Source organism: Sylvia atricapilla, chromosome 27, assembly GCF_009819655.1.
Source record: "Sylvia atricapilla isolate bSylAtr1 chromosome 27, bSylAtr1.pri, whole genome shotgun sequence".
In the NCBI taxonomy this organism is placed as follows: domain Eukaryota; kingdom Metazoa; phylum Chordata; class Aves; order Passeriformes; family Sylviidae; genus Sylvia; species Sylvia atricapilla.
In genome coordinates this window covers 1,396,791-1,410,532 of record NC_089166.1, presented here as the reverse complement: position 1 = coordinate 1,410,532, position 13,742 = coordinate 1,396,791, and the positions used below count along the sequence as shown (strand labels likewise).

At 50.0% G+C, this 13,742-nt stretch overlaps 1 protein-coding gene across 1 annotated transcript; it reads left to right on the top strand.

Annotated features, from left to right (window-relative positions):
- Nucleotides 1-3,649: 3,649 nt before the first annotated feature.
- CCR7 (C-C motif chemokine receptor 7) lies at nt 3,650-13,286 on the top strand. The gene is made up of 3 exons (XM_066336639.1): nt 3,650-3,709; nt 8,594-8,643; nt 9,957-13,286. Exons 1-3 carry the CDS (start codon nt 3,700-3,702, stop codon nt 11,019-11,021), a joined length of 1,125 nt encoding a protein of 374 aa, XP_066192736.1. The 5' UTR covers nt 3,650-3,699; the 3' UTR covers nt 11,022-13,286.
- The last annotated feature ends 456 nt before the right edge of the window (nt 13,287-13,742 follow it).

Sequence of the window (13,742 nt, the reverse complement as noted above, 5' to 3'; positions counted from 1 at the left end):
AATAGAATCATAGAGTCACTTCAGTTGGAAAAGACCTCCAAGGTCACCAAATCCAACCTGCGACCAATCCTCACGTTACCAAACCAGAGCAGAGCACTGAGTGCCACATCCAGTCATTCCCTGAACACATCCAGGGATGGGAACTCCACCACCTCCCTGGGCAGCCCCTTCCAATACCTGACCACCCTGCCTATGAAGAAATTCTTGCTGATGTCCAACATCTTAGTGAGGGCAGATGCCACTTTGTTTTGTTTTTTTTTTCCTCACAAAAGGAACTGGAGAGCCAGGCCATCACCTAGGACAGGATCTGGGCACAAAGCAGATGAATTCCCAGACAAATTCCCAGTGACACTGGGTGTGCCTTTCTGCGCTGTGGCTGACCACCACGGGCAGCTGTGCATCCCAGTCAGAGGCTGGCGCTGCACAGATTGCTTCCTCCCTGCAGAGGATAAAGATCTGTTAATAACCTGGTGGTGAGATCACAATCACAAGATCTTTCTGAGGGCATCCCCTGCACCCGCTCGAAATACTCTGCTGAGTGAAGAATCCCAGCTTGGTACCACTCTTAAGGTCAGGAATTTACTCATGATTTCACTTCTGCTATTTTATATTTGCCTGAGGAACAACAACGTCAACACCTCCCTGGAGTGACCCTGCTGACTTCCACCACAAACCCCCCTGGATGTCCCCAGACGTCAGAGGAGGGGTCTGGGCAAGAGCAAGGCCAGAGCTGGGAGCACCAGGCACCTGGGGTTGGCTTTGGGAGCAGCAGGACAGATGTCAGGGTCCCTCCTTGACGTCAGTGCAAGGAGGTGACCGGGAAGTACAGCTGGGAAAGGTCCACCCTGAGCTCACCAACACTTCTATCTGGGCACTCCTGGCTTCCTCCAGCCACGGGGACAAACCTTCCCATGGTTCATGTCAGCCAAAGGGCAGAACAGGGGGATGGAGCCGGAGTTTCCATCTCAAATCACCTAAAGCAAAACTGCTGGGAAATACCAAAAAGTTTTGAACTCACTGTGTAAGAATATCCTGTGTTGTGTTTCTCACAGACTGAATTCTACCTCCTTAGGCAAAACCCTGAGGTCTGATTTCCAAGGTCCCCCTGCCTGCATGTGGTGCCTGGGAACCCTCTCCTGGAGCTCTGGGATCTTTCCCACCTCAGGGTGACTGTGAGACTGAGCTGGGACATCCCACAGGAATTTCAGTTTTACGTACAGGCCAGGGATGTGAAGCACAGAGCTAAACTTCCTTGTGATGTTCCACTGCTGAGTGAGTTGCAATTTAATGTCAGGACAATTCAAGATTACACACTTCCATTCAGTTCAACCCAATATTTCAGTTCAAGTGGGACCAATGAGAACTAAACTGAAATCTGAGCAACTTCCTGTGGAATTTATCAGGAGCTGCATTTTCATTGAGAGGTTTATGGATGAAAGCTGCCAGCCAGCTCCGGCTGCAGCCTGGGCAGCAGGTTTAAATCACTGACTTCCACTCTCCTGGAGTGGAGTGCAGGAGGAGAGCAGAGGTGCCCAGAGACTGGAATAACTGGTAATTTGATTTTTTTTTCTATAGTTAATTAACTTTGGAATAACAAATAGGTTCTAGTAGCACAGTGCAATGGTTTTCATTGGGCACAGCTCAGGTCTGGCACTGAGTTTGGTCTGTCTGCTCACACAGGATCACAGTTGTGTGAAAAGCAGCTCATGGGATGCCCAGGTTCAGGTAATGTCTCAAAGAGATGGAACCGCCCAGGTGTGAAATAGGCTGCAAATATACACAATCAAATTAAGCAAAGATTTAATAAATGTTCTGAGAACTCCCTGGGTATAAAACGTGACTGTACAGGAAATTCAGTGTCATACACAGAGAGCAAATTATTTCTTCTAAATATTCCCGTTATTTTTAAGAACAAACATTTGCTTGAATGGGCTCTAACAACACAGAATCTGGCATGTACCAAAACTTTGAAGTTGAATCTTGAGACCACGGGCAGAAAACAAGCTGCAAACCACCTGCCTGCCTCCCCTCTCTCACCTTTGGCTTCAGCCAGCGTGGACATAGGGATGGATCCACCAGAACTGTGCCTGCTGCCTCTCCCCAGGGCAGGGTGAGCTCAGAGCACCCAGAGGGGCCCATGCCCCCTCTGCACACCCACGGCTCCCCAGGCAGGGCTGTGACCCTGTATACGGTCTCCACAGAGCTGTTACACCCCTTGATTCCGGGTATTGTGCCGGTACCCAAGAGAAGTCTTTCATCTCAGGTCCTCCTTGGAGGAAGTGGTTAGGAGATAAAGCTCTCGAGGCAGTGTACCTGCCTGGGTACCTGATGAGCAAAGGCAAAGAGAGCAATAAATAGCTGCAGAGACGTGAAGAGCACTCTGCTGACTGAGATAAGTGCCAGGCGAGGTGCGGAGGAGTCAGCGCCGCGCACTCCGAGGGCACCAAGGCGAGTGAAGGTCACCTTGTGTGAGCAGAGAAAAAGCCTCACAGTTCTCCTGCCTCAGCACACTGCCCCCAAAACCCCCAAATCCTGACCCTGAGAACCCCCAAATCCTGTTCCCTGAGTACCCCAGAACGGGCTCAGAACCACACCACCACTGAGAGGGAGGCACTGGGAAGGATTTTGAGTTGGGCTGGGACCATGTCAAAGGAGGGTCTGAAACTGGATCTGAGTCTTCATAAAGGACCTAAGCCAATCCACAGGAGCCTCAAAACTACCCTCAGCTTCAGATATATTAAATTTGGGCTGAGATTCCGTCCTGTGATGGCAATTTTTGGAAATTTTGGAAATTTTGATGGAAATTATTTTTCCACCTGGCTGCAATAACAGCACTGACATAGCATAAAAAGACAGAGAGGACAAGATGCAAAAGGCATAATTTCTAGGTGAGCCTGGTTTAGGAAGAAAGCGAATTTGTGAGGAGCTGGAGATGTTTCTGACTGAGAAACAACCCCTCTAACTGGGGGGTCTGTTCCAAGAGCAGAGTCCTAAATGAAAGGCACTGGTTTGCCCTGGGGGAAGGCATGACATTGACAAAGTGCAGAGCCTCTTGGGGAAGACAAAAATACCCAGAAAGAGAGAGGAGAGAAGTCACTGAGCCACTGACAGTGGAGAGAGGGAGAAGGACAAAGGGCTGTTGGTCATGGAAGGTCCTGTGCACTGAGACTTTTCATCCTGAACACCCTTCCCAAAACAGGCCTGGGGGATGGGATGGGATGGGATGGGATGGGATGGGATGGGATGGGATGGGATGGGATGGGATGGGATGGGATGGGATGCTCTGTTTCCTCCAGCACTGAGAGCTCCACAGATGAAGCATGATTTGCTGGAGAGGGAAGGTAAGAAAGAACCTCCTTCCCATTTCCTTCACCACAGACCATTCCTCATGTGTGAGTCCAAAAGCAGAGCCCACTTCACTTCCCTGAGTGTCAGTAACAGCTCTGGGTGTGTAGAACACGTCAAGGCAGCACCTGAGCACCCCAAGAGCTCAGCACGGCTCTGAACACATGAGAAGCAGGAGGAGGAGGGTCTACTAAATGTCAGTGACATCAGGGTGCCCGTGAGCTGCTCACAGGGGTGCAGGAAGTATAAAAGCAGAGTTCCCCAAGGAGGGTCCCTGGCAGGAGCTAGGGAGGCAGCGCTGGAGTGGGTGATGCTCTCACTACCCCTGTGACTGGATCCTGCTGGAACCACACCATGGATGGGGGTGAGTACCTGGGCTGCAGCCTCGGGCTGTGTCTTCGGCTTTATTAATGATGTCCAGTCCCTGTCCTGTGACACAGGAGTGGAGCACTTTATCAGGGTATTTAAACAGTCTAAAAAGACTTTCATCTTCCTCATTTTTACTATTAAAAATAAATGCACAGTTCTCTTTTAGAAACTCAAAAACCTCAAATCACTTCAGAAGCAAACATAAAAAAAGCGGTTGGGAGGCAATTTTAAGGGGCCCTTTTGTTCCAAAGCAAATGGAATCTTGCATAAATCACACCTTTTCTTCTGTGTTCTTATTTTTTTAAAAAAAGAGAAAGAGAGCGAGAACACTCTCCCTGGCAACATTTTAATTCAGTGAATGAAGGAATTTGGGAGCAAGAGGAGCTGAGTTCATTCGCTGAGTCCATCCAGTGTTTTGCAAATTATTTCTGTTAAAAAATATCTGCAGTAACAGTGGGGGAAGCAGGATGCATTGGTGATGCAGGAGGCACTGGGGACGGGCAGGGGGATGGATGAAGGAAGTTCTGGGGAATAAAGGAAATTTTGGAGATGCTCCAGGGATGCAGGAAGCTCTGGAGGATGCAGGGAAAAGAGGAGGCAGGTGCCACAGAACCCTCCAGGCAGGAGCAGGGAAATGGACCAAATCTTCTTTCTCCTGGACGTCTCCTCAGAGCCCCTGGAAATCAATGGATTTCCAGAAATTCCTGGATTTTGGAATCCCTGCATCCAAACAAACGCCCAGCTGGACCTGTCCACCATACATCATTCTTCTCGTTTAAACTTTTGGCCTCTGCATCATCCTGTGGGCACTTTGTGGGCTGCTTGTTCCAAGGGGTTCGGTGTCCAGGGGCAGCTGAACTTAGCTCTTGGGAAAGGTTAATCGTGACAGGGAAAAGAAAGAATTCGTGAGAACCTGACCAGATTATGATAAAGTTCCTGCTTTGGGTTTTTTTATTTTACTATTGCATTTCAGAGTATTTCATTTCCCTGGAAGGCGCATCACCATGGTGCTTTCCTTAAAACACAACTGGCTCACTTCAGCAGGAAATTTTTTACTTGCTTTTCTCTTCTTATCTTGCCTTTTGATTCACAGTTTCCTGAAAGGAGTGGAGGTAGATAATTAAAAACTTTCTTCTGTGATAGATCAGTGAACACATGAACTAAGAGCATGACTGGGTTTCACTGGGTCCACTCACTCCTGAGATGAGTGTCCTTCCTCTGCCTGTTGCAAGGAGCGCAAGGGAGAAGAACAGGCTGTTAACTGCCAATAGTCATTAGATCACTTAAGCAAGATTAACTTTTCTCAGAAATACCTGGTTCTTCCTCCCAAAGCCTCCTGTACTGCTGGAGAAGGGGCACCAGAAACTGGTACATGTATAAAATACAGAGAGCAGGTTAATCACTGCCTACACGTGTGGCTGAGGCCAGAATTCTTGTTTTGCAATCCTGGATGGCCAAAAAAACCTTCTTTCACCACGAGGGTTTGGTCAGAGCAGGTTTGCTCAGCTTTGCCAATGCTCCTTAAAGCATTCCCAGCTCCTGCTTTGTTCTCTGGCTGTAGCAGCAGCCAGACCCTCATGAAGAGCCCTGGTCATTTGTGTGAACTGATTAACCACGCTCAGGCCTGTGTCTCCCTCCTCTTCCAGGCAGATGTCCTGATACCAAGTATTTCCACTGTCAGAGACCTTTCTGGGTGCCCCTGATGGGATTCACTGCTCCTGCAGCTGCTTTTACCTTGCTTACAATTAGTAGCTGGTGCTGAGGGAGATCCAGATAAACTGGGAGGGATCTACCTGTCTAAACTCACCCACCCTTCTGCCACAGCATGGCCTGAACTGTGCCCCAGGTGCCCACCCCAGGGCACCTGAACTGGGGCTTAAAAACACCTGGTCCCTTCCTTTTGCTATTGAGGGAGCCTGAACAGCTCAACGGCTGTCAGGGATGATTTACCTCTCCTTGGGCTTAATCTGTGGAGGAAGATTGTAAAACTGAGAAGTTCCCATCCCCTGCAATGAGCAGACCCCTTCCTTCCTCCAGTCCCCTTCAATTCCCCTTTCCACCTGTTTCCTTGAGGACCAGGATGGCCTCAAACCAGCACCTCCCAGGCTGAGAGACATGGGGGCTGCCACGGGGCTTCAGGGCCAGGCTGACTCATTTGTCCTGGTGGGGTTTTGGTGTATTTTTACAAATGAGGTTTCTAGCGCAACTTGGTTGCAGGGACTTTTGAGAGGGTTTTTTTTTTTTTTTTTTTCCTTAGTATTTTGAGGAACAAAACTTTAAAAACTTTTAAGAAAATACCCACAGCAGCCAACTGCCAGGAGATGTAAAATAGAAAGAAAAACTAAAGGAATCTACCTAAACTGCCTGATAAACTGCAAGGCAAGACTCGTGTCACGGAAATTGTTTCTGCCCATGGCCCCAGACCACAAGACAGGTTGGGGAGATGCAAAGTCCTGTCCAGTCTGACTGAACCCAGTGACACAAATGTGCTCAAACTGGTGCAGAGGGAGCGGGAGGCAGCAGGGCCTCTCTGGTTGTGCTTTTGCAAATGTGTAATCTGAGGTGGGGGCACAGAAGAGGGGCAGAAACAGCACAGGCTTCGTTCATATTGAAAAGTCATTTGACATTTAAGACACTTGAAACAGCAACTGAGAAGGGGAGAGAGAAAAGAAACCTCTGATGATCTTCAAAGGAATGTTATCGGCTGAACTGTTTCAGGAGTTGGTTGAGTCACGTTCTCAGTCCTGTTTTTCTAGACCTTCGCAGGCTGATCAGAAAACAGAACAGAGCAAAGGAGCCCTCAGCAGGGCTGGGGCTGGGGCTGGTCAGGTTAAGCCAGGGCTGGACCTTTGCAAACCAAGCCACAGAGAGCTGGGGGAGTCTGGTTTAGGTGGGTGCATTCCCTCCATGGAATGAGGGTGGTTCTTTTCTCTGCATCTTATCCAGCCGCCACAGGGGTAATTTCCTGCTGAGGCTGAGCTACAGCACATCATCACCCATCCACAGGCAGCCAGGAGCACCAGCTCCAGGAGTCCCAGGGAAAACAGTCCATTTAGAAGGTGCAACAGGAAACTAAAGGCTGCTGTGGTGCTGGCAGAGCCAGGGCCCCCCTGTGCCTGTATCCCAGGCAGGAAGGGCACAAGTCTGTGCTTGTTAAACCCACCGAGTGGGTCGCAGTCCCTGGGGGTTTCAGTGTATTTACTGTATCTTATGCAAAAGCCTGGGCAGCGGTTTGAAGAGGAGACAACCACAGCAGACACCAGCCTCTTCCTGCAGCCTAAGTAACACTGAAAGCCAGTGGCTGGACAGAACAGCCAGAAGCTTCACTTCATCCTCAGTCCTGCCTTGCACTGCTCCTCTCCTTAGTCACCTGCACTAAAGGTTCTCCTGGGAACCCCTCAGATACCCCAGGAGGGTTTGGAGAAGGTGAGGGGACGACGAACACAACTGAGCACACAGCTGCATGAGCATAAAAGATGAAAATAAGGGGGAAGGTGAGATAGAGCCTCTAGGAGACCTCAGGGGAGGTGCTCCCACAGGCTTGGCGATGAGCAGTACAAGTTTTCACACGTGGTTGAGGATCTCTCACTTACACATCAGCCTCACCAATTAAAAACATCCCCTCTCACAGGTAACTGTTACTTGTGAAGCTGTTGCATGTGACTGAACATGGGGACTTGGTGCAGTGGGTGCAGTTACCTGTAGTGGAAATTCGTCATCCTGGTCCACTGCAACAACAGCAGGCTCCAAACTGAAAGCAAGCAGAGCTGAGCCCAGCAGACACTCAGCAGAGGAATCAGTCACATTCATGAACAACCAGGCCATGAGGAGCCAGGCAGAGTTCTAGGAGGAAAAGGCAGCTGAAAGCCAAAGGTATCTCCTTGCTCAGCGCCCCCAGAGCAGAAATCCCACAGGGAATGAGGGGCTGCAGGGACCAGGCAGAGCCTGGAGGGACATCCTGGGCCAAGGCACCCCTCAGGGAGGGACACATCTCCTCCTCACACCAGAGTGGAGCCTGGGGCTTTCTCACGGCCACCTTCCAGCTGAGCAACTTTCAGTGGCAAGTGCCTGAGGTAGATGCTGGTATGATCAGTAAAACCAGCAAGGAGAAAGCTTTCCCTGGCCCCTGCCCTGCTAACCACAGCAGGAAGAGCTGCTGGGCTGAGATTGCTCTCTGCACCATCACACCTGGCTCTGAATTCAGTTTTCCCTCCCAGCTGTCAGCATTCTGTCTTTTCACATCCCAAGGCAGCAGAAGCCAACTCCTGGCATTTAGAGACAAGCAATAAATTTCAGCTAGTTCCAGTTCTATCTGTCCCATGGGAGTTGAGCTCTCCTCTCCACAGCCCGGGCACCACAAGGGCACAGCTGGGCTGGATTTACGGCCCTCACAGCTGGATATTTCCACATGGATGAAGCTGCACCCTTACTGCTCAGACACAAGGGAACAGGCTGCTGCCTGCCTGCAGGGAAAAGTGATGGATAAAATCAAAATGGGTGCACTGTGCCCGAGTTAAGGGTTCCAAGCTCAGAGCCTTCACTGCACAGAGCCCTGGGACAACCTGGTCTAGTGGAAGACATCCGTGCTCACTGCAGGGGGTTGGACTGAATGACCTTTAGAGGCCACTTCCAACCCAGACTGTTCTGTGATTCCGTGAAGCCAGAGGGGCCAGACTCCTGAGACTCCACCAGTGCTCTGACAGTAACACACATGACCCTGGGTTATCGTGCTGGCATCTTCCCCAGCTTTTGGTTTCCTCCGTGGTGAGGGCTCAGCAGGGTTCACCGCGCCATGGACAACATGACCCACTGCTTTTTCAAAGTGAGAACCATGTGGAAACCCCCACAGAGCCACTAACAGCATCTCCTTCTTCCCTAGGCAAGCAGCTAAAGGTCACCCTTGTTTTCAGCCTGCCGCTCGTTTTTCAGGTAAGATGTTTTCAACAACATTGTTGATATCCAGCTGCTTTGTGTTGTGGGTAAAGGGACATCTCAAAAACTCAGAGCAGCCACCCACAGTCCCAGAAATGTGTGGGGACACAGCTGCTCACCCCAGGATCCAGTGTGGGAGGTGGGAGGTGAGAGCAGAGACCAGCTAGAGAAAAACAAAAGAAAGAAACAAAACAAAGGAGAGAAAAATGGTGACAAACACAGTGATTTTTAGATGGCCTGGGCTGTGTGAGTCCCCTTTTAGCCCCAAAATGAGCATTTCCAGGACAGACAGGAGTGCATGACATTGATTTCAGGGAGCAGATTGTTCCTGCTCCTTGCAAATTCCTGGTCCAAGCACAGAGCTGGAGAGGGATGTGCCCGAGGAGGAAGAGTTCCACATCTTCCCCTGCCTGTTCTTGCTCAGAGTCCCCTGGCCCAGCAAGGAGGACCCCGAGCACAGAGCTGTGCCACAACCAGCTCCCAAATCTGGGGCTGGGTCCTGGTGCCCACAGTCCCTCGGCAGCAGTGGCCACCCCCCAGCCCGTGGGACTCCTGGGGGCTCAGTGAAAAGCACGAGCCCCTGCTTTTCCCTTTCACTGCTGCCAGCCTGGCAGGATGTGGTGAAAGCCAAACCTGCTGAGATGGAGAGCACCGAGATGCTCTCCGATAAAGGGTGGGGGTATCCAGGGGAAACCTTTCATGTCTGTGTGATGGGGAGAAGCTTCTGGAGACTAATAAGTCACAAAAAGCAGGGCACAGATACCGCAGGCTCTGTCTGCCCCGCAGGTTATGGCAGTGTAGGAAGATGAAACAAGAGTAATCAGAACTGAAATCAGGGGCCTGAATGAGATGCCGGCCCCGCGTCCGCGCCGACACGGAAACAGCTTCCTGCTGCACTCACTGCGCTTCCTCACGGCCTCACCAGCACCTTCGCTGGGTTTTAATTCAGCTGAAGGGTGGCTTATTTCTCACGTTTTATCTGACAGCTGGCCCTGCACACACAGCTGGAGGCAGGTCCTGGAACTCTCTGGAAAGCTGCCACACATCTGAGGGCTTGCAGGTGTTACTTTGGCTGAGCACAAAACATTTCTGGTGGAATTCCCACTTGGAGCCCCCCAAAAAACCCCAAACCTCACATATTTATGGGAAGTACTTTGAGCCACGAGGTTGTGTCAGCCCTGTTTGTGATGTTGGCATGAGATAGCACTTAGGAACTCCCTGGGACTTCTCTCCAGGGTCCTTTCCTAGAATAGCCACACAGCCAACACAGTCCTTGTCCTAACATACTCTTCTTCTCTTTCCTCTTCTAGCTCTGTGCTGGGGACAATGTCACTGATTACTACGACTCCAACAGCACCATTGACTACGGCATGTTTGAGTCTGTGTGTGAGAAGGAGGAGGTCCGTAACTTCCGTGCCGCCTTCCTCCCGGCCATGTACAGCCTCATCTGCTTCATGGGGCTGCTGGGGAATGGGCTGGTGATGCTCACCTACATCTACTTCAAGAGGCTGAAGACCATGACAGACATCTACTTGCTGAACCTGGCTCTGGCAGACATCCTCTTCCTGCTGACCCTTCCCTTCTGGGCCACAAGTGCGGCCAAGCACTGGCTTTTTGGGAGCTTTGCCTGCAAAGCTGTCTACTGCATCTGCAAAATGAGTTTCTTCAGTGGGATGCTGCTCCTCCTGTCCATTAGCATTGACAGGTACTTTGCCATTGTCCAGGCTGCCTCGGCCCATCGCCTGCGTCCCCGGATGATTTTCATCAGCAAGGTGACGTGCATCCTCATCTGGGTCCTGGCCTTCATCCTCTCCATCCCTGAGCTGGTTCACAGTGGGGTGAACTACTCAGAGGGCAATCCCCGTTGTTCCATCATTGCTAATGACTTGCAGACCTTCAACACCGGCATCAAAGTGTCCCAAATGGTGTTTGGCTTCTTAATTCCCCTCCTGGTCATGTCTTTCTGCTACCTCATCATCATCAAAACGTTACTCCAAGCCCGCAACTTTGAGAAGAACAAAGCCATCAAGGTCATCATTGCCGTGGTCATCGTCTTCGTTGTCTTCCAGCTGCCCTACAACAGTGTCATGCTGGCCAAGACCATCTCAGCCTTCAACCAGACCAGCTCCTGCGAGGAGAGCAAGAAGCTGGACGTGGCAGATGACGTGACCTACACCCTGGCCTGCTTCCGATGCTGCCTCAACCCGTTCCTCTACGCCTTCATCGGCGTCAAATTCCGCACTGACCTCTTCAAGCTGCTGAAGGAGCTGGGCTGCCTGAGCCAGGAGCGCCTCTGGCAGCTCACCTCCTGCCGTGACAACAAGAGGTCCTCCTTTGCCATGGAGACAGAGACAACCACCACCTTCTCCCCGTGAGCCGAGCTCCAGGCACGCTTTGGTCGAGCTGGAATGGTTTTGGACATTTTCTCTAGTCTGAACTCCTGGCAGAGTCCTGCCACACTGCAGAGAAGTAGAGGGGAAAATCCAGAATCCTCCCCCTAATTCAAGCAGTGAGGATTGCTGGTCATTATCCCACGGGTGGAGAGACTTTACAACGGAGTTGTCACTAATAGCAAAGCAAGGGAGAGGTGATGAGTCTACAATTTCTTCCGTCATTTCACCTTCAGCTTCGTTGTTCCCTGTCAAAATAAGAAATGCTCAAAATAGAACATTTACCCTAAAAGCGACAAGTGCCGAGAGAAAACAGAGCAGCAGAGCTGTCGTTTGGAGCTGAGCTGCCGGGAGCATCACCCTTGCTTTGATGTTGCTTTTAACGAGACAACAGCTCTGCAATCCCACAGAAATGCCCTTGCACTGAGTCAGTCCAAGGCCAACCCACACCCGCAGCCTTGGGCTGGATCCAGCACACAATCCCAGCTGTGGAGTATCTGAGCACACGAATGCTCTGCCTTCCCCCGTGAAAAGTGAGAGATGACCACAGCTAATGAGAAACCCATACAAACTCTAGCCATAATTTCAATTATTTTGTATAATATTGTAGCCACTCGTAGCTCTGTCAGGTAAAGTACAAATTCCACTTTACTTCTGCCTGTATCCTGTTTCTGGGCTATCACCTGCTGACCTTGAGATAAATATGAATGTGGGTTTTCTCCTCCCTTCCCAGTCCTTCTAGCAGGACTTCAGCTGCCTTTGAAGTCAGATTTGTATTTCACTCATAAGCTACTGGGGCGTGCTTAGCATCAGCGCTGTCGGCACCAACAAAGACTCTGCTCTCTGAGGTCTGCTCTGAACACTGCCAGGGCCACGGCAGCTGAGCAGCAGATGATTGTCGTGGAAAGTCAGACCTTGGAGGAGCCCAGACTGTAATTCCAGTTGGTGCTTTTACGGGAAGAGCGAAGATTCCTGATGACAGATGAACGCTCTGGGAACTGCTGTGGTGGGACAGCTGAACGTCGGCGGGGAGGAGCTGCTGCACTCTCTGTGCAGCTGCCCCTGTCCTTGTCCTGTGTGATCCCACAGCTCTCCCAGAGCCATCGCCACTGGAGAGAGGTCTCAGCCTGGAGCTGCTCCCAGGGCTGACAGGGGAAACTTGTCCATGTTCCCCTGAACACACAGAGCCATGAGCAGCAAAACACTCACTAAACAGACATTTATCCTTTGTCTCCACACGTGGATCCGTCAGGAGTGACACAGAGAACTCTCTGGTTCCTGGGTTGGAGAGCATTGCTTTAGAGAACTGAGGATTAAAATCAGCCTGCCAAGAAAGAGCTCACTGGCTCCATCTGAGACAGCACTGCCAGTTATTCACCTGGCTGCCACCAAATCTAAATAAATTCTCCATAAACCATTTACCTGTGGCGTATGGGATTTCTGTCAAGGGCTGGGATTTGGGAAGAGAGGACATTCTGCTCTGTGTCACCTATCTGTGCTCAGCTGTTGAACTCATTTTCGTTTACAATGCCCAGGTAACTGTACAGAAGTGCTGCTTCTCTGTCACATGAAACACAGGGTGACAACTGACACTGAACAGCTCTTTGCCCTTGGTTTCCTTCTCATCCTTATTTGGGCAAGACACAGCTATCATGATCTTGGCCAGAGCCAGGAACACCCCCAGCAGGGGACATTTGCAGTTTTCCTCATCAGTAACAATACCTTGTTAATGTATATTCAATATGTAAAGCTGCCTTACACAAAGTTCAATCTGTTCATGAATGTACCCCAAGAACACTCTGCTTCCATGGAACCTTTTTTTATGCAGAATCCATTCACCTTATTCCAGCAGCCAGGAAACTGCTCCACCAGCACATGGAGCTGTACTTGTGTCCTGTAGAAAAAAAGCCATTCCCCTCCTGGAAATGAAGAGGTCTTCAGGTCCTTACAGACCAGATGAATTCCAAATAGGAATAGGAAATATCCAAATAGGATAACACAGAGCTGCTTCCATAAATGAGATGCAGAGGCACCCTCTAGGACAGCTGAGCTGCCTCAGTGAGGCAGTGGTGATGTCAGAGTGCCTGGCTTTAACTGGTTAAATTTAACGGACAGAACAAATTTGCATCTAATTTAGATGAGTCATGTTAACGTTGGCCTAAGATCCCAACCCGAGGTTCCCCACTAATGTCTGAAAACTGACTGTATTTTGCTACCTGAGAAAAATAAATTATAGCGATTTCAACAAAATGCTTCTGGTTTTCCATTGTACTTTCTCCATCCTTGTACAGTTCTTGTCAATCCTTCTATCAGGAGCTGTTTGGTCAACTCAACTTCATACCAGTGCTGCCCTGCAGGAAAGAAAGCATGGAAAATAAACTAAATAGAGAAATGTTGGTTTACTTCATCTGCTGATGGATTATAAAAGAAACAAGTCAGCAGCAAGTTAAGAAGTTTTTATTTTAACTATTAATCCACCTGTCTTGATGCTGCGCCACAGCTGGATGTACCTAATGGCTACTCCTCAACTTTTAAGTGAATCCTTTGAGCTGTAGCATTTTACTGTTCATATTTAATTAAAATTCAGTAATAAACACCAGGTTACTGAGAGAATTGCTCACAGAGAGAGCTATAACCACCACCCACATCCAGGGTGAGAGTAGGAACTGCACCTAAAACAATGAACACAATGCTCCTGCCCAACCT